Source organism: Lissotriton helveticus, chromosome 6, assembly GCF_964261635.1.
Source record: "Lissotriton helveticus chromosome 6, aLisHel1.1, whole genome shotgun sequence".
Classification (NCBI taxonomy): domain Eukaryota; kingdom Metazoa; phylum Chordata; class Amphibia; order Caudata; family Salamandridae; genus Lissotriton; species Lissotriton helveticus.
Window position 1 is genome coordinate 1,938,776,352 of NC_136067.1, and position 19,621 is coordinate 1,938,795,972.

At 40.0% G+C, this 19,621-nt stretch overlaps 1 protein-coding gene across 5 annotated transcripts in view; it reads left to right on the top strand.

Moving 5' to 3' along the window:
• Nucleotides 1-19,621, top strand: part of PTK2B (protein tyrosine kinase 2 beta) — a 500,318-nt gene that overhangs the window by 359,225 nt on the left and 121,472 nt on the right. For all 5 annotated transcript variants that reach the window (XM_078649940.1, XM_078649942.1, XM_078649937.1 and 2 more), the window contains 6 exons: nucleotides 2,478-2,532; nucleotides 4,106-4,246; nucleotides 5,382-5,456; nucleotides 7,980-8,081; nucleotides 9,027-9,144; nucleotides 10,666-10,705. In XM_078649940.1, coding sequence (XP_078506066.1) covers nucleotides 2,478-2,532; nucleotides 4,106-4,246; nucleotides 5,382-5,456; nucleotides 7,980-8,081; nucleotides 9,027-9,144; nucleotides 10,666-10,705 — 531 coding nt within the window. The remainder of the gene's footprint in view (nucleotides 1-2,477; nucleotides 2,533-4,105; nucleotides 4,247-5,381; nucleotides 5,457-7,979; nucleotides 8,082-9,026; nucleotides 9,145-10,665; nucleotides 10,706-19,621) is intronic.

Consider the following 19,621-nt stretch of genomic DNA (forward strand, 5'->3'; position numbering starts at 1 on the left):
AGATAATTAAACTTTATTACTTGAGTGTAAAGTTAAATAATGAGTCAAAGGTTTCCACAATGTTTTACCTTTAACTGCTAACAGCGTAGAATAGGAAGCTTTAGTGATCTAATCGATGGTTATGACATACCAAATTCCACCACTTCTGAAGAGTGATATTGTCTGATGATTCCCAATTAGATGTAACTACATCCAATCCAACTGCAAGCAACAGATCCTCTAGTTTACAAAGCATTGTATTCTGTGGCATGAATTACTAACTCCCCCAACAGTGGAGAATAAAATGCAAACCTGAGTGACATCCCCTACTCTTGTCCATACCTGTACCCAAAATTGAGACAGCTTAGGACATAAAAAAACATGTGAAGGTATGTTCCAGAGTTATTACAATGCCAACAGGTGTCCTGCTTAAGTAATTTGAGCTTAAATAAATGTGCTGATGTATGATATAGACCTTTATAAAAAATAATATAGTATTTGAGTGAGATTGGCATGGCTGGTGGTAGAATGGTTTTTTCCCCATATTTTCTGCCAGAATGATACAGGCCAACTGGAAAGCAAATCATATTCCCATATTAGCTCCAACTTGGATTTGGGTCTGTTAGAAGGAGATATCAATCTTCTATTGCCAGGCAGGCTTCTCATGGAACCCTGATAGGATTAAATGCATAGGGCTATTATATCACAACAATCTCAGAGGCACACTGAACTCTAATATGGAAGCCCTCCTTGAATTTGTTTTAAAAATCAACGCAGGGCTGGTCACCTTTTTAATTGTCATGGTGGAGTCGCCTTGACACAATTAAAATGATGCTACCTCCTATCATTAACTTTTTTCTCATAATGCTAGTAATAAAAATTACTAATTAATATTTGATAGCTATTGATAAGGTTTTATCCTGATTCTTGTGGCATGGGAAACCATCTTGTATCTCTCTACAGTGCCTAAAGTTCCCTAAATACTTCAGATGGTTTAACTTCCCTGATTTCTCTTATTATCACAAAGCATTTGGTTTTAAACATGGTCAAGACTGTTTTCTTGATTCCTTTGCCTCTCAATCTAAACTGTAGCTTTAGTCGGAGCTCGTTCTTATATTTATGTTCTTTCTTACAAAGATACTGCATTTGTCCCACCCACCCAAGTATTGGATACCGGCAGTCACATCACATTCCTGTTCTCTTTTTAAGCCATATTTGGAAACTCACCTCTCTTCATTTGAGCAGTTGGTGTAGAGTCCTATTTAGTATGATAAAAGGATCTTGGTAAATAACAAATCTCTTTTATGGAGAAACTAGTTAAATTAGGGCCTTTCCAATTTTTTGCACTTACTTCTCAACAACAATGTTATTAGTCCCTTTGATACTCTCTCTACTTTTTTCAGTCTTTCTCGGAAATACCTCAAGCAGTATCAGCTATTGGAAACACTTTTGGCTCCAATTCTGGCATCTTTCCCTACGCTTTCCGCCCAGGGACAAAGTACAAAACCTTCTCACACTTATATCACCTCCTTCTCCAAAGCTTCACTAATTTAACAAATAGTTTAAATGAGGCAGAAAGGCTATAAGGCTATTAGAACACTCCGCTATCCAATGGTGGAATTTTCTCAATACGGGAAACACAGAAAGACAATCATTGGAATGTTGAAGCAGAAGGCTCATCCCAGTTATTATCAGCCCAGAGCTACTCTATTGTCTTCAATAGAGGTTTCAACATTCCAATGTTTTAATATAGCCTTAAAGCCCAACTTGGCGGGCTCTATCGGCCATTAAAGGCCCGCTCCAGTGTTAAAGGCCCGAGCCAAAGGCTGAAAAAGTAAAGCAATTGGTTGTGTGGGAATTCTTTATTCACTCTAAAGAGTAGAAGAACATACATGTTTACAGTGTTATGTGCAAAGCCTGAAACATGAATCTCATCCAGTGGGCAAGAGGTCACTATTCCTTTTGGGTGTAAACAATACGAAGACATCGAAATTTGAAGCTTGAGCACTAGCGTGAAGGTAAAGGAGGGCACAGTATATCATAGAGTGCCTGAAGACGTGGCGCAGAAGTGAAAAGAATCGTGTACACATTCTTTGCAAAAAACATGCAGAATGTTCGAGGGTGTTTCAAATTGTATTTTCATCAGATCATAGTCGAGGATGTTTCTATTCCTCAAAGACAGCTTAGTCCTGTGAAAAGAAGTACTTCCTTGTGCATTTCTCTATTCAGTGATGTAGTTATTTGTTTATGCATTTTTAGATGTGTATGCATTGTTTTATAAAGCTTGTGCCACTTTCTCTGCAGGGTTAGTGGGTGAGATTGTTGTACGTACTTTTATTGAGAAATTACGATTTATCAGCTAATATCATTGAAATGAGAACAACATGTATTAGGTTCCCTGTCTGGAATTTCTAGTTTGCAAAGAGCTGACTCAAGTTGAAGTAACATCAATAGATGATACAGCATTAGTTCTTACGATTATTATTTCTGGCTTGTAGGAAGGATGTAGGCCTGGACCTTTTCTTTCCAAAGCAGATGCAAGAAAGCTTAAAGGTAAGTCATAAGTATAACCCTAAAGTGAAGCACGTTGTACTCAGCGCATGCCCTTTTACCATGGGTTGATTTTGAAATTCGCCTTCACTAAGTGTGCTTTGTTTGTTCCACCGCTCGTAAATTCATTTTTGTAAAAGGTAGGAATACGTTTGTTTCTAGAGTGGGGAAAAGTATGGAACTCCCTGTGAAATGAAGGTGTAATGGAAGGAATTCCTCTATTGGAAATAATACACTTCTACAGTACTTACTCCTGCAGAATGTCAGCACGTGGACACTTCCTAATATTACAGAACAGTGAGAATGCACATATATAACACATTGAAGGCTGTAATGCCTGCATACAAGCCCATCTCCAGTTCACCTATTACAGGTGACTTGTGACGTCTATAATCACCTGTAATAAAGAAATGACGTAGCTGCTCAACTGTAATAAGTTATTACAGTTGGGTTGTGATGTCACAATACCTGTTTCCAGAGCCAACAGCCACTGATAAAGGCAGGTCACAGAGCATATTTACTGCTGTAGTTTAAACAAGGAAAATAAAAACTGACTTTTTCTTTTGTTTTCTGAAAAGAAAAAGTGATCAGCTGAAAGGAGATACCTGTGGCATTGAGTGCCATTGAGTTGGGTAACAAAATACATATGTAATTCAGCGCCAAGATACCCATGGGTGAACGTGCGCTTTACAAATACACATTGTGTTATGTTATCATCAGAAAGGAAATACCTGTGACAATATTATTATGTTTTTACATGCTATCGGCCTTTAAAGGATTCTCTGCATGTTTCCACATATTCTGAGGAACAGCATCTTTCATCTGCCTTAAATTAAGCTAATTTTAATATATTTTTGCCAAAGTTGCTAACTGCATTTTTGATGTGTTTTATTTTGCACTACTGATTCTGCTTGGCTTTTTCTTGTCTGTAGTGTACATGAAAGTGTAAAGACACCAAGGATTTAAGTGGATGAAAGGGTGATGTTGTGATCATTTGTTGTAAGGAATATTGTACCCCCTGCTGTACAAAAAAACTATTTCCATAACCTTCGGCCTTCTTCCCTTATATGGTCATGGACCTCCTCTGTGACTTGCAGTTCCCTCATAATGTATGTCAGGGGAAACTTGATCCCATATATGAATTAACTTGCATTCATTATTGTGCACATTTCTTTTAAATCCACTGAAAGTCACACAGTTATCACGTTTGGATTTCTCCACAATGGAGAATTCTTCACATCCAAAGTAGTAGCTTTCTGGGAACGTCACAAGACCTTCCCAGGAATACATATGGAAACATGCCCCTTGTTCAGCTTTCCATGCATATCCCTGGAAATGTTTGTGAAATCCAGACCGCCATACATTTGAACATAGGTATAAATCTGCAAGTGCAGATTTGCAACTACCTTTGTGAATCTGTCTCATTGGTTTCAAAAGACTGGACATGATTGCAAGTTAGTGGTGTTGCCTTGTTGTGTTTCTACTGAAATTATTGGGTTTGTTGAAGTAAAGAGCAACAAAAGTACTTCATCGCTACTATATTGATGAATAAGCATTGTTATATATTGCTTTTCAGCCCAAGCAGTTTCGCAAAATGATCCAGCAAACCTTCCAGCAGTACGCCTCATTGCGCGAGGACGACTGCATCATGAAGTTCTTAAACACGCTTTCCAGTTTTACTTCTATTGACCAGGAAACCTACCGCTGTGAATTAACGGTATGTTCGCGCAAATCACTGGTTATCACCAGTCATGGAGGATTTAGCAATAATAATAGGAGATTGTTGCTTGCTTTCCCTATATAATACATATCGTTGTTGTAAATAACATAGTTATTGTTGTTTTTGTGATTATTGTTGTAAGAGTTATTGTTGATGATAATCCTAAAATTGTCTGCCTTGGATATGTGGTATATTCTTTTCTTTTTCTTCTGTTGAATTATTGGAAGGGACATTTTTATTGTTTTAACATGGAAATATGTTTTGGAAGTTGATTGTACTTTGTTGTTTTAACATGGTGATTAGATTTAAAATGTACTAAGGATTAAGATTACACTTATTAAATATGCAATACATTGCGTTATTACTAATCATACTTTACTAAACCTTTATTTCTGTGTATATATTTGCTTGTGATGGATATGTAAGGGACACATACTTTGTGACAGGTATTTATTTGCCTAATCTTTTATTTGCTTAATGTATCCTTAGCATACAATTTGACCCATATCAAGGTTTGGGAGAACAGTTCCTTGTGCTGTTTACAGAACACGCATAACATGTACCTTCATGCATGTAAATCACACTCATTGGTGGTGCACATAAGTCATGAACTTTTCCAGATGTAGATCACCCTTCCAACTGCATAACATTGTCAATCCGCCCCTGTGAGTTTGATGGCACTGTCTTGCTGGAGTTCCAAGGTAGTGCATTGTTGATGGATTTCTGACTGTGATCATGTAGGGTTCACTAGTATCTCAAAGAAATTGTGTGCAAAATTGCAGTCAGCAAAGAATGTAGGTGTCCTTTTGGTCCAAGGAGCGAGAATTCTCTTTCTGATGAGAGCACTAGGGTCACAATTCATCCAAGATTTTAGATCTCTGATAACTGAGTCAGTGATGCAGAACCATATTACTTGATGGGTGGAGTATTAGGGAAATGTAGATTTCTCCATAATCAAAAGACAAGACCATATTTACTAGGATTACCCCCTCTCCTTCCAGTCTGGTCCCTCTTTCCAATACCTTTTGTCCAGCCTCCAGCGCTTTGTGGCACTCTCATGCTAGGATAAAGCACTTTACAGATAATTGGCGCAACTATCTGTGACACCTATTTCTGTGTCTTTCTTTTTCAGCAAGGATGGAGTGTTACAGTAGATCTGGTTATTGGTCCCAAAGGCATCCGACAGCTTACGAACAAGGAGGCGAAGGTAAGTGAAGGGGGGTGAGTGGAACATATGATATGAAAAAGGACTGGGCTTTAAGGGAAATACAAACACATCTAGGTAGGGGACAGAAAACCGAAAGCATACCAGCCAAGGCTGATCAGTTGGAAACATTTACAAATAAATTGAATGCCTAGAACAGCACGAGAACTGCTAACGGCCAGTGTAGTGAAATTTGCAGGTAGAAATATCAGATATCATCATATATGCAATCATTGGATTACCTTTTTGTTTCACTTTAGTATCATGTAAGTTTGTGACATCATGCCCATAATCAATGAATATGTAGTTTTACTTCTTTAGGGAGTCCCCCAGCTGGCGTTCATTATATTTGGGGTGTGATTGGTTCCTATGCTGGGGGTGAAGTGTTCTCTTAAGAGGTGTGCCTTCAACTCTCTTCTCCAGTGCAGGAAGGTGGAGCAGTTCTGATGTTTGGGGGATATGCCTGAAGCACTTATTTAAGTGAAGTGCACAGTATGTGCTTGTAACTGAGAGATGACCACATATTAGTGAAGCAGTTGGTTTCAAGGCTTTCTTTAAACGTGGCAGATGACAGAAGAGAAGGGTTGCACATTTTTGTTGGAAATTTACCTATTCAAAAGGATTGTGCCCAGGGGAATGCAAACATTAGCAATACCACAGAGCCAAAATTGGAAATTGCCCAGCTTCATGGCAGAATACTTCGCACCAGGGTGGGGCAAGAATGGCACTACGTTTAGCAAATCTGACCCAATTACCAGAAGGGTTCGGGTGATAAAATGCCACTTTGCTTAGGACACTTAAAATATTGGCATAGTCGAATTCTGAGATATCTCAGTGGGTTGTGCTCCCACCACAGGAATTGTTGCTTAATGTGCAGGTTACAGGTCTGATTGAAAGAGGGGACCCCTCAGCCTCTCATCATCACAACTATATTAGTAACCAGGTTGTGTGTAACGACTACTTGTGATTACATAGTGCATGCCAGACGTGTACACGTACACCAGCCAAAGCTTTTCGCACCACTCTTCTGTGTAATCACTTTCACCTCAAATGCTGCATCCTGAAGAGGACCGAGTGTCATATGAGGCAACCTAAGTAGCTATGGATAAATACAGCTGAAAAAAATAACGTTAAACTTTGAGAGATTGATATAAAAGAGTACCAATTTCAGTCTGGTAATGGTACAAGTATACACACTTTATGATTGATTAAAAAGTAAAATAGGTGATTCTTCTCTCAAAAAATCAAAAGGGTCTTCAACAACCCACATAGCTAACACTTTTAATGCAAAGGGTTGTAATCCAATCAAGAAATCCAATACAAAAATCACTCCAGAAAGCCCCGCAGAAATATTTCTTTTAGGTCACCCCGACTATTTCTTTAACAGACTTCAAGTGGTACAGAATGCTGCAGAAAGACTTGTGCTTACTCTCCCTCCTAGGCCCCACATGACCCCCCCACTTAAAGGCCCTCCATTGGCTCCTGATGAAACAAAGGGTGACGTTTAAAGCCATGGTCCTTATGCACAAGTTCTTGAACAGATCGTGGCCATCATATCTCAAAGAGAGAATCAGTTCTTATATCCCCTCCCGTACTCTTTGCTCTTCCTCAGCTCACATGGCAAGGGTCCCTCTAATTAATCGCCTCCTTATGGGTGGGAGATCCTTTGCATATCTTGGTCCCTGTGCCTGGAATATTCTCCCTCCCTACTTGAGACTGATAGACAGTCTAGAACTGTTCAACAAGAAACTCAAAACTCACCTCTTTAAAAATTAGTAACCTACCTGCGTCTGCCCCCTCATCCTATGCCAGCGCCAGGACACTCCTTGGAGTAGCCAAGTGTGTTATAAATGGTTATAACATAACTTAACATATAACACAAAGGCATCCTCTTTAAGCATGTATGCCCTAATGTTTCAACCAGTGTCTTTGGGCTTCATCAGGGTTTTTATCATTCCAAAGTCACTTGGACATGTATCAAGGACCCTTGATCAGTTTGACCAGCTACTCCTGTGCTTTTCACCATTAAAGTACTCATGCAGCCCAAACTTCAAGAGCCCTCTGCATCCAAGCAAGGATTTCTAATGTATATTTTACTCAATGATGGTTTAAATAATTATGAACCTACAATTAAGCCCTCTGTGTGTTTATTAAAAAATATAATGCAGTAACTGCAATTATCCCTATCAATTAAAGATCCTTCATTATCAACTGTACATGATATGTTCACAAATAAAATGTGATGCCAGTTCAGTAGTAGTTGTCTTTATAAGTAGTAGATACTTTAGTAAAAACTCTCTCATTATACTGTTAGTGCGACCCAAATAAAAGGCTTAATCTTGAAGGTAAAGGCAGCCCACACCTGTGAAAACTGAGAGGTTGACAAAAAGGAAATTCTGATGCCACAGCGCCATACTTGAGGAAGGCGAAAAAATATTTAAACACATTCTCATCCTCCCTGAACAGGAAGACATGATTGGCTTTATGTAAATGGTCCAGTCACCATTTCACCTTTCTTTCTGACAGCCTACCTGCCTAGCAGAATTCAAGCAAATTAAATCCATCAAGTGCTCCCCATTGGAAGACGGCAAGGCGCTTCTTTTGGTGACCGTAGCCGGAGCTCCTCAGGTAAGTTGTTTACTTTTATGTGGCAAACTAAATGCTCCTCTGATGAGAACATGTGCAAGATTGGAAAAATGCAGCAAGCATCGTAATTTATTTATTTTCAGAATTATGAAGAGTGGGAACGGGGAGCGCATTTTGACATCTTCCCTATGGGGATTACATCAGAATGCTGTACATCATTTTGGGGAGTTTATTTACATATTCAATCAGGAAAATAAATGACAGATATATTAACACCAACAAATTTCCCCAAAGGTAGAAATTACAAAATGATGTGTGTGTTAAGGTTAGGATGAATTGAAGTGTGGCCGGGTGGACGTACAGTGATGGCGATGGTGTGCGAAGTTCTAGTGTTGACGAAGAGGCATTGATAATGGCTTGGCCTCTCTTTTGAGACGTTGGCTCGAGGAACAAAATCCCTGAGTGCGAAAGGGAAACTGCCTTTACTATGAAGATACTTATGTTGTAAACTGGATACTTACACCACACATTCTTGCATTGTAAGGAATATAATCTGAGACCCGAGTATGGAGTTGTGCTGGCTTCTGTTCTGCAAGAATTGTCAGGCCCATGACTTGCCCTTGGGGGGGATGGGGTGGTGTGAATTCTACTACCAGGATTGTGAGGCCATTGATAATAACAACAATAATAATAGTGTGTTCTGCTTTGATGCCCCTCTTCATGGAAGGTTCACAGAACACTGTAAGAGAAATACCTGAATATAGTACAGGTAACTCACAGTGATTATGTACCTTCTTCTTTGTGATGGGTTTTGTTTTATTTTGCCATTATGTCCCCAAATGGGACAGTTTCAACCTATATGTTCCAAGTATATCTCCACAGGGGAATGAAGACTACAGGTCCATTCAGCAGGTAGCCCGATGTGTCTTCTGTTGTGTGTATTTTACGTATGTTGTTATGATGGCATTAACAAACATCTTTTTAAAGCCCTTAGCTATTAAAACCACCTCCCTGGCCGTGGCTGAGAATATGGCTGACTTGATAGATGGGTATTACCGGCTACAAAATGAAACAGAAAAAACCCTCATAACCAGTCTCAATAAAGGTGAGGAAATGCTGAGGCAGCCTGGGTGTTCTGGTTTGTGGTCAATGTGGGTGGTTTCCACCATCAGCACATCAGCATCTGACTTAATGACTTAATGGACAGTAGAGGTGATGTGAGGACAAAGGGCTGAGACAGAAAAAGTGAGCATCTGTAGGAAAGAAGCCACAAAGTAAAAAACACATGTTGAGCACAACTATTTGCCTGCAGTCCTTGCTCAGCAAATGGACCCCCCACACCTTACTGCATGTTATCACATTGGAAAGAATAATGGGTAACCTTGGTGATTGAGCTTCCTTTGAACAACCGAATCATGATCTGAAGACCCAGAGCAAGAATCACAGATGGTCCATGGGCCTGATGTACCATCACGTGCCTTGTACAGACATGTTTCCTTTGCATGTACAAATTGTTGATTTGTCGTTTAATTCATGTCGTTTAAATCCTCACGTAGATAAGTCAGTGTATTTACACAATTGGAAATACAAAATACCAATCAACATCCATAACTTATGATCTGTGAACATGTTCTTTCCTTCCTTTAGGTTTCGGTCGATAAGGCCTTGCACTGAGCCCCTGTGAGGACATGACCCACATTGCAAGCCATTCCATTGTTCACAGTAGTCCAGTGCAAGGCCATAGTGAAGAGTACTCTTTGTGTGGCTTTTGGCTGTGTGCAGTAGAGGTGGGCTTCACGGCCTTGCTGAATGACTGTCTACATGTCCATAGAGCTCATAGTTCTTGGCCTTGACCATGGCACATGGGTTGTCCTATTTTTTTACACTTCTTTTTAAATCCTTAGATCTAGATCCATGTAACCCAAAAAGGCACTGTGGATCTGTGTCTAAGACTTATCCTTGAGCACCATGAATCCAAATCAAACTGCATTCATACGAAAAGTCTACTACGGGCATTTGCAAATTTGCAGGCTGGATCATGTGTCCATTGCGAGAACTTTTTATTTTTGTCTTTTTTGGAGAGCCCTTTTGACCACTCTGTTCCCTGTGGATCACTCACATTGCATAATTGTGGCACCATCAACCATTTGCAGTTACAGCTAGACATTCCGACTGCAAGTATACAAAACTCTCCAGTTTAAACTCAATGCAGCTGAATTAAATGACTCACGTTATTCATTATTCAAAATGTATATCTGACTTTCTGTTTGTCTGTCTGTATATATATCTATCAAAATGTATATCTTACTTTCTGTTTGTCTGTCTGTATATATATCTATCTGTCTCTCTGGTTATCTATCTGCCTGTCTGTCTTCCTTAACCTCACCGCTTTCTCTACACATTAAGTAAAATTAGAAATGAGTTCATATTTCCAAGATGCTGTTTCATTACTGCCTAGATGAAAACCTACAAAATGACAACACCTTTATCTATCTTAAGTCTGATTTTTCCTAATGTATACTGAATATCGCTATTCAACATCATAAACATATCTGATTCGTAGGCAATTCCCCTAGTAAATGACTAAATATTGACAGAATTTTCACTTAATATCTTCCTTTTATAGATCAAGACAAAAGGATAAGTCTGCCACAGATCCCGTCACAGTAAGTACACGCCAATGTTACAGTCAGACAGCAACACACATCTGTGCAGACATTTTATTGTTGATGGGTGGTTTACCAATGCACAGCATCGGCAATGATGCTTCACTTCTACTTGAGCCTTCATAGTGATGGATAATAATAATTTTAAAAAATGACTCAATTGTAACAAAACAAAAAATGAAGCATTTGAATGTCGGTTATTGTTAACATTTATTTTTTTCTAGATCTACTGTTTTACAATTTTTCTGTTTTCAATTTTGTGTGGGAAGTTAGGTTTGCAGTGGAATATAAGGAACAACAGTGCAATGTGATTTATTCACATGTACATACCATGCAAATCACTCTGTAATATATAAGCACATTAATATGAGTTAATTCATTAGAAGGAAAATCAATCACCAATATATGAACAAAAAAGCTGTGTGTGCCTCTCCTTTTCTTTGGAAAATATATTTGTTCCATCAAAACATTGACAAGGTGCTGCAGTTAAGTGAAATAGTGCAGATGGTGCAGTGCTCAGAGAGGTGTAAACATGCACAACAAATATTCAAGCACATTAGATTCCTTGGTTGGATACTAATTTTATAGTCATGATGACACCTACAATGAGCAATCCAAAGTTTCCTCATTGATGAAATCTAAATCCAACCCAGGACGTGTGACCCGCTATAGTTCGGCAAGTCTCCTAAGGTCAGTGGCCATCTGTCTAAGTACCTCTAAAACTCCCCAAGAATTGGTGTGAATTCAAATATGTTCTGTTTATGATCCATATGATTCCAGTTGAGAAGAAAACCACAGTCCATACAGATTGTCAGTAACAATTTAGCCAACTGGTGCTACTGGAACTGTGGGTGATACAAAGTCTGAATGATTTGTAGCAAGTCTGAAACTCCGAAAACAACCAATCTGTGGTCGTAGCGAACAAGCGCGGCTCAGCACTCGCCAGTAATTTCTGCAGCGCTCACATCGAAATCCGCCAGGTCATTTCAGAGGAGTTTTGGTTGTATATATTCTATATCTTAAGATTTGACAGATACTTGTGTTTTTAAGGAGGAATTATTTTTAAAACATTGATCTCCCCCCTAAATAAAAAATAAAAGTAACATGTCATTTTCCCTTAAGATATTTTTTGCATCAAACTGACTTCCTGAAGTGGTAATAGGCACCTCAGGCAAATGAAATTTCATGATTGGCACCATTATATTCCTGTTTTAGTATGATCTGATCACGGGAGACCAATGTAAATGTCAACCAGTGTAATGCCGTCTAGCGGGTCTTTCTCATCAAACTATTCTGTAAAAAATGGATTTCACAGAATGCCATTGTGTATTACTTATATAGTGCGCAGCTACCCGAAGGCCTCCCAGTGCTAGAACAGTAAGCATACTAATAGGCTTCGGAGATGACTAAATACTATAAAGCCAAGTTTTAAGGGCCTTCTGGAATGAAAGCTCATTGGATAACAGAAGTAATTCAAGTGGAAGTATGTTCCAGAGTTTAGGAGCCAGATGGGCAAATGAGTGACTACCCCAACAAGATCTTCTAAATTCGGGGGTTTGCAGTAGATGTGCTGAGGAGGTTCTAAGAGACCTTTCAGGCATTTAGAGAGTAGCAACCAGTCTAAGAAGAACAGGACCTTTTTGTGAAGAGACCTTTGCAGGATGCAAAGGGCCTTCAACTGAACCCTCTTTTCAAATGGGTGCCAGTGGAGGTCCTTCAAGGACGTTTTTGAAGATTGATCTCTAGGGACATTCATAAGAAGTCGAGCAGCAGCGTTCTGCATGGTCTGCATCCTCCTTATCACATAGTGAGGTGAGCCAAGAAAGAGTGCATTGCCGTAGTCGAGGCGGGAGATGATAAGCGTGAAAGGGCTGGGCCCATGAGTTCTAGACCTTGTCTAGAGACACTCTCCGATGGTTGTTTTCTGCAGCATGAACGTGTAAAGGGGGGGGGGAATCATTAACACACAGTTATTTAGCCAATAATTCTCTTTGATAACCCACTGGCAACTACATACGGTTAGTTAGTTTAATACAAAGCCAAAAATAACTGGACATAGAGACAACTCAACACGAGGGTATAGAAATACAATGGAATTAGCATGAAGCAAAATCTACGCAACCAATTTAAATGGTGAACCATGAACAAAACTATTAATTCAAGAAGAAGAATACAGAAAATCAGGAAGGATGAGTCCAAATTTCTCTGCATTGAGTGTTAAGTGGAAAGCATTACACCTATCCCTACTCTAACTTTAAGATGACATCCCTTCATAGGCATTTTCAGTGGAATATAAAATATGTCAGTATGTGGAGTGTTCCTAAGAAACCTCTCCACGATCAATGGGTCAAGTAGCATAAGGCTCATATCGCAAATAAAGAGCTTGTTCTAGGATGCTCTCTCTCTAAAAGCAAGTAAGAAGTCGGGCACTTTCCCAAGTTTCAACAATCAGTTATCCACAGGTAGAATTCCCATAGTGCACCTCACACACGCCATCCACTCGGGGTGCAGTCCTGAGCGCACTTTTCCGGTGTGTTCTCTATGTACAACCTTTGCAACATTTTGCCCTTGGCTCCTAGGCCTTCTCTCTTGTGAAAACTAGTGTCTTTTCTTTATCAGTCCAAGTCACATGATTGTAACTTCTTCTCTTCTTGCCTATCGACTAAAACAAAGACAAGTTTATGCCTAGAAGAATGCTTCCTCACCTGCAATACAAAACGTGAGAAAGATCAGATTCCACAGTGCACATGAAAATTAACTTTTAATTCTAAAGCGACAATTGTCAGGGATGTGCATTTCAGGCCTACGATTTCACCTAACATAAGAACATCTCATTTTAAGCATTGCAGATTGGCATTACCCTATTGCGTTTTAACTAACACATTTACCAAATTATAGAAATATCTGTGTTAAACACTCTCAGTATGTGAGTGCATTAACTTCACTACACAAGTTCTTCATTATAAAAAATGTTATGCTAGTTACATCCATTTTCTACGGTCATTCTCCATGCTACTTGTCAATAACCTAAAATATTTCACATAGTTACTTTAATACATTTCACAATTCTAACACCTCTCGTTAATATATTTGTAGGATTATATGTGACTGCGCTCTATGCATTATTATGATGCACCCCTACAAATGAAGTGGGATTTCCGCTCCATCAGGAGGCAGGACAATAAATCTACTGGTTAGAAAAGGAAGAAGATTTAACACTCGTCTAAGTAGTCTCAGAGCACCAAAGCAGGAGCCTCAAGCTTTTTTGCTTGGTGCTCCATAGTGAGGCTAGAGCCACATACCGAGGCTTTTTATCACCCCTTTAGGACTGGGGTCTGGATAGGTAGTCAGGTACAAAAAGTGGCATAATGTTATTAACATTGTTGCCCAGTATGATAATCTCGGTTTTATCCCTGTTAAGCTTCAGTTTACAGTTAGGCATCCATCTGGCCACCACCTGAAGAGAGGGGCAAAAGCTGAGGTGACAAGAACTGGAGTCGAAGGAGATAGAAATCAACAGCTGTGTGTCATTGGCATAGGAGACCAATGCCAACCTGAAAGAATAGACAATCCCAGCGAAGGGGTACAGGTAAAGATTAAAAAGAATAGGGCTGAGGGAGCATCCTTAGAGTCTCCCAAGGGGAGACTCTAAGAGTACCAGGAATGATCAAGCACCTGGAAAGTTCTATCCTTTCAGAAGGACAAGAGATAGTTCAGACCGACGCCAACTATACCAACTTTAGATATCCTGTGGATAAGTGTAATGTGATCAACTGTGTCGAAGGCTGCGCTCAAGTTCAGAAAGATAACGGCTGCCGACCCTCCTTTATCAAACAGAGATCTGAGTACCTCGACCACAGCCAGCAGGGCTGATTCTGTGCTTTGCTGAGGTCTAAACCTCTTTTGTGTGGGGTTAAGAATATCGTAGGACTCAAGGAAGGTTGAAAGATGTCTCTCCGGGATTTTCGAGAATGCTGCATCAAGGACCTTTAGAACGAATGGACCGTATTAAATATAAGCTCAAGTATGTGAACTGGCTCCTCCTCTATACAAGTATAACATTTAAGTTGCTTCCCATAATGTTTGTAATTATCTAATCTATCCCAAGGATATTCCACCAATCAACCAGGAGCGCCCAAGAACTCTCTGTTGTTCACGTCCGGTAGGATCAGGTTATTTCTATAGTGGGTAGCGTATTTTCATATGTATTCCCAAAATACGGTAGAGCTCAATCCTTCAACCTCAGAGCCTGCGAAACAGCATCATCTTCAAGAACAGGTTGTAGCTCCTGTTTTCAAGCTCTGTTGATGGGGATCTGAAGAGAGCCATTTTTCATGTTACAGATTTTTTGTTCCCTCCACCATCTTACAACATGATAACTCTTGTTCACTTAACTATTAATACTAGACCCAGGACACAACCTGGCACATTTGGTAGCTATGACAATCATGCACAAGGTTAGAAGATTGTGTTGTGAGGTAAAGTAAATGGAGCCTTAAGTAAAGTTGGTGTAGAGCCGAGGCAGGAGAGTGAGGTCAGAAAAGTATAGTCATTGTAGTATGGAGTCAGTAGAGTGGAGATGGAATAGTGGTAGCAGAAGTCTGTAATGTGCTTAATTTAAAAAAAAAAATGATTGTGCCAATTACCAAGGATGCATGTTATTGAATCCACGTCATGCTTCTTTAATCCACTAATAGACTCCCCTGCACCTCTATCTCCCTCTTGCCAGTTTTGACAATCTCCTTTTATGACAGTGTGTTGGTCTGTGTTAGTTTTTGCAGTGTGGATCAATGTGTTAGTGGACGAATTTGAGGGTCTGTTAAATGGAGTGGAATTTGAAGCCACATGAAAGCTCGGCTCGTTTTGGGCTTGAGGTTCCAACAGGATTTCGACCTGAGTCAGAGCCGGGCTTCAGTCTCAAGCTTGGCCCAAGCTTTCAGTGACTCGCACACCTCTACTAAGCAAAACTGAAGTGCAGCATTTATAAGGGAAAATTGCGGGTTTATTCGTATTTTGCCCACTTCGATTTAACTCGCACTTGTAGTTTTTACTCTTGAGTGGTGTATAATGTTAAGAGTACGTTGTCTTACATGCTAACGTTATAGCCATTCCATGGAAGATGAGACACCTGATCAAGGGCGATGTAAGCTAACAAATAGGTTTTTGAGATTTTGTACAACTTTTGTAGGAAGTTTCCCGCTGTGAAAATTGGTGAGCAGTTGGCTTAGTAAAGTACATAAGTACATCCATTCTTAGTTTGAGAAAACAAAGAGAATACACTGGAAATCGGTGGGTAACCGGGCATGGGGGTTTCTTTAAGGCGAGAATTTTTTTTTCCTCTACAAAGAAAGAATAAATAGCCAGTGCAAGCATAGCTTAACGTGCACATGCATAAATATATGCATGTATGTTTTGGTTGTGCGTACATGTGTGTGCCTGTATGTTTTGAAACTGTCACAGCTTCCCTTGAGTACTCCTGACTTAATATTTCATTACAGAGAAGATTTTTACAATTTTTATTTATAAGTCAGAGTTGGCAAATTTCTTACTTCCGAGTCGCAAGTCTTGTGAATTTGGACAATCCGCACTGAGATCTGATGCATACGGTTTGCTCTTCCCATAGCTTAAGCACTCAGTAATTCGTTAATTAAGCATTTCTACTCTGGTTGTGTGAACTGATTTACATTGTATATTTAAATAAGTTAGGCATCTGAAATAATTATTCATATCACCTTGCTTAAGGGTATAATTGCACGCAAGCGAGGCATAGAAATCTTAATGTGATGTTTGTACTTTTGTTACAACTCCTGCCCCCTAATTTATGGCATTTTTTAATTTTGTGATGTTTTAATTTTACTACATAATGAAAACGTGTTGAGCAGTTTTGAAAACTGAGTAAAATGTCAAGCTCGAGATAGTGAGAACTGAAAGGGGAAGAACACTCAGAGAACTTGCATGAAACATGAAGTGATTATAAGGTTGAGTGTATGCTGGATCCCACAGATTCCCTCACACAGCTGCTCCACTCACCAGGCTGAAAGACGTGAGCACATCTGTGTTCTTTCAAGAGCCCTTCAATGCATTTCCTCTGGGCCATTTGAATTTTAAAGTCTCCACCATGCCCAGAGAGGACATGCTCTGCTCGTGCCACGTGAATGCTTGGTTAAGTTGTGTTGACCTTCTTCTCCCTGCCAAACTGAGGACAGTCTGAGCCTGATGGGGAGAAATGTCCCTTTTTATTCGCCATGGTCTTGAAAGACCATTCTTGGTAAAGTTCATCCATCCTACAATACCTAAGAAAGGAGCTCATGCTCAGATAAAGATGCCACTGACAAGTCTCATTCTCCAGAACATCCAGATGTGTCTGTTAAGTTCTGAGTAAAGTCTCTGAGTGAAGTTATCCAATGCATCTATTTCTCTGAAGCTTCCATGTGTATGTTTGTGGACTTAAGACAGCCTGAATGTGGATACAAAGAGATGGAGTGCTGTGAGTAGTGGGGATACAGTGGTCCACTGAACGGCACCGGAGGGCAGAAACCGTGGAATACGTTGATCCAGGTAAGAAGGTAGGGCTTTGCGTGTGCAGTCTGGTTAGAGTGCAAGAGAAGCAGCAACAGGGAGTTCCCAGATGGTTTCTGAGTTGGAGGACATCAGGGGTTTAAGGTAGGCCCTGGAGTAGGGAGAGCAGGTCTGTGGCGGTAGAGCAAAGTTAATCCAGGTTTTCCGGAGACGGCATTCTTCTGATGCATCTGTTAAACGATCAAATAAGTATTACTTGAATAGGTAGATCTTGTGCACCTTTCTGAAGCGGAGGAGGGTGTGTTCTCAAAAATCCTTGTTGGAATACCGCCTGACATAAATATCTTTACCTAAATACTGCTCATACAAACACAGCCCCATTGGAGCTAATAATCGAAAAGGTAACCCCAGTGGGATGCTATTTTTGTAAATTGTATGTATTTAGGACAGAGTATTTCAGGGGTTTCCAACCGGTCGATCGAAAGCTACTGGTAGCTCGCAGACACCCTGTGAGTAGCTCGTGACCAGGTATCTCCTTGTACCATTTTATAGCCAGTCTTTAATATTGAGTTTAATTTCAGGCCTCTTAGCAGCTTTTGTCCATCATCAAACAAACCAGCTGCTCTGATTGGCTCAATTGAGCTTAGCTGGGGCTAGCAGAAGCAGGTGACATCATTGGCGGAATTCCGATTGGGGCATGGGCAGTATTAGACTATCCAGAGGGAATCACCCGGCCTGCCTTCTGCAGCGGCCACCACCATGCCATCTCACACAAGCAGTGTGGCCAATGGGCCAAATCAGTGGCCTTGACACCGAAGCCTTATGATGCTGCCAGGGTGTTCTGGTTTGCAGGTGGTGCAGCATACAGCACAAGAGAGCAATCAGTGAAAGGCCCAGGCCGCTGTCATTTTCAACTTGAGAGGTACGCTGTCAGAAAAATTATAGGTACTTTAGTTTTAAAAAAATGTGAAACTGTGAATTAATGTAATCATTGTTGCCAGGCCAAGTTGAAAAGCACATTTACGTCGTATTGAACAGGTTGACTCTTCTGTCTTGTGTCAGCTTTTTTCCCACACTGGAAGTGCAAATGGATGTGTGTTTATTTCTGGTGTGTGTTAATTCTTGCCCTATAAACAGAGGGGGGAGTGAGTTTGCAACAAAATAATTGCTATTTGTAATTTACTGGAAGCTGATAAGATGAAAAAAAATTATTTATTGAAAGGTCCACATGAAACTTGGTTCTGCTCCGCTGTGCATGTTTAAGAGTGAATTCCCTGTTGAACTTCAGAGCTTATTTATTACTATAGAATTCACAGTTGTATTGACGCTGCCTTGAAAGGTCTGACTTTTCTTTTTTATTCAGCTTTTTTTCTGCTCTCGACCTATAAGCTGAAGCAAGAAAGAAAACTTAGACTGTTCAAGGCAAGGTTGATGCAACTGTGAATTATATAATAATAAGTAAACTCTGAAGTTGAACAGGGAGTTCAATAACAAACATGCAGAGCAGAGAAGATCTGAGTTTCAGGTGGGCATTTCAATGGGAAACATCCTTTACATTGCAGTGAGTACACCGCGATGCAGTTGCAGCGCAGCTGTTACAACGCAAGTCGTTACATCGACTTGCGCTGGATGGCGCTATAACCTAAGGAATAGTAAGATTTACTATTCCAACACCTTCACTACTGTATATAGACTGGTGTTGGAATAGTAAATCTTACTTTTCCTTAGTCCAGCGCCCTCCAGCGCAACTCGTTGTAACGACTTGCATTGTTAAAACTGCGATGTAACATACCACAATTATTTTGATTGCGTTGTTACATCACATATTCCATTTCATTACTTAAAAACTTTTCTATCTCCTCAGCTGCCATTGAGTTCAAAACAGCACTACTTTTATTGCAAACTCACTCCTCTCTCGCCATAGTATAAAGTATGGTGACAACACAAATTCAAAGTTATTCTTATCAGTGTTTCTAGGGCACTCTATGTATTTTATTTAAACATTTCTACAGTATAAAGATGAGGCTTAAAGTCAGTGAAGCTGGATGTGGGCTGGTCTCTGGGAACAATGCACGATGTGCTTGGCCTTTAGAGGCTCATGATGATTTTCACTTATCAGAAGTAGCTCTCACTAAAGAAAAGGCTGGAGACCCCTGAAGTGGACGAAGGATGGTGCTTTTTGAGGTCTCTGAACATTGTGGTTATCTTTTCCAACTTTTGAAAACATTTGTTGAGTCCAAAACCTCCATGCATGAAGAGTCTTCTTCAGTGATGTCAGAGATGGGCTTTACGGATGTCAGCCAGTAGATTGTTGCTGCCTTCAAGAGCGCATAGACCAAGTGACAGAAGGGCAGTTCTGCAGTCCTTTTCACATAGTAATGGCATCACACTGGAAAC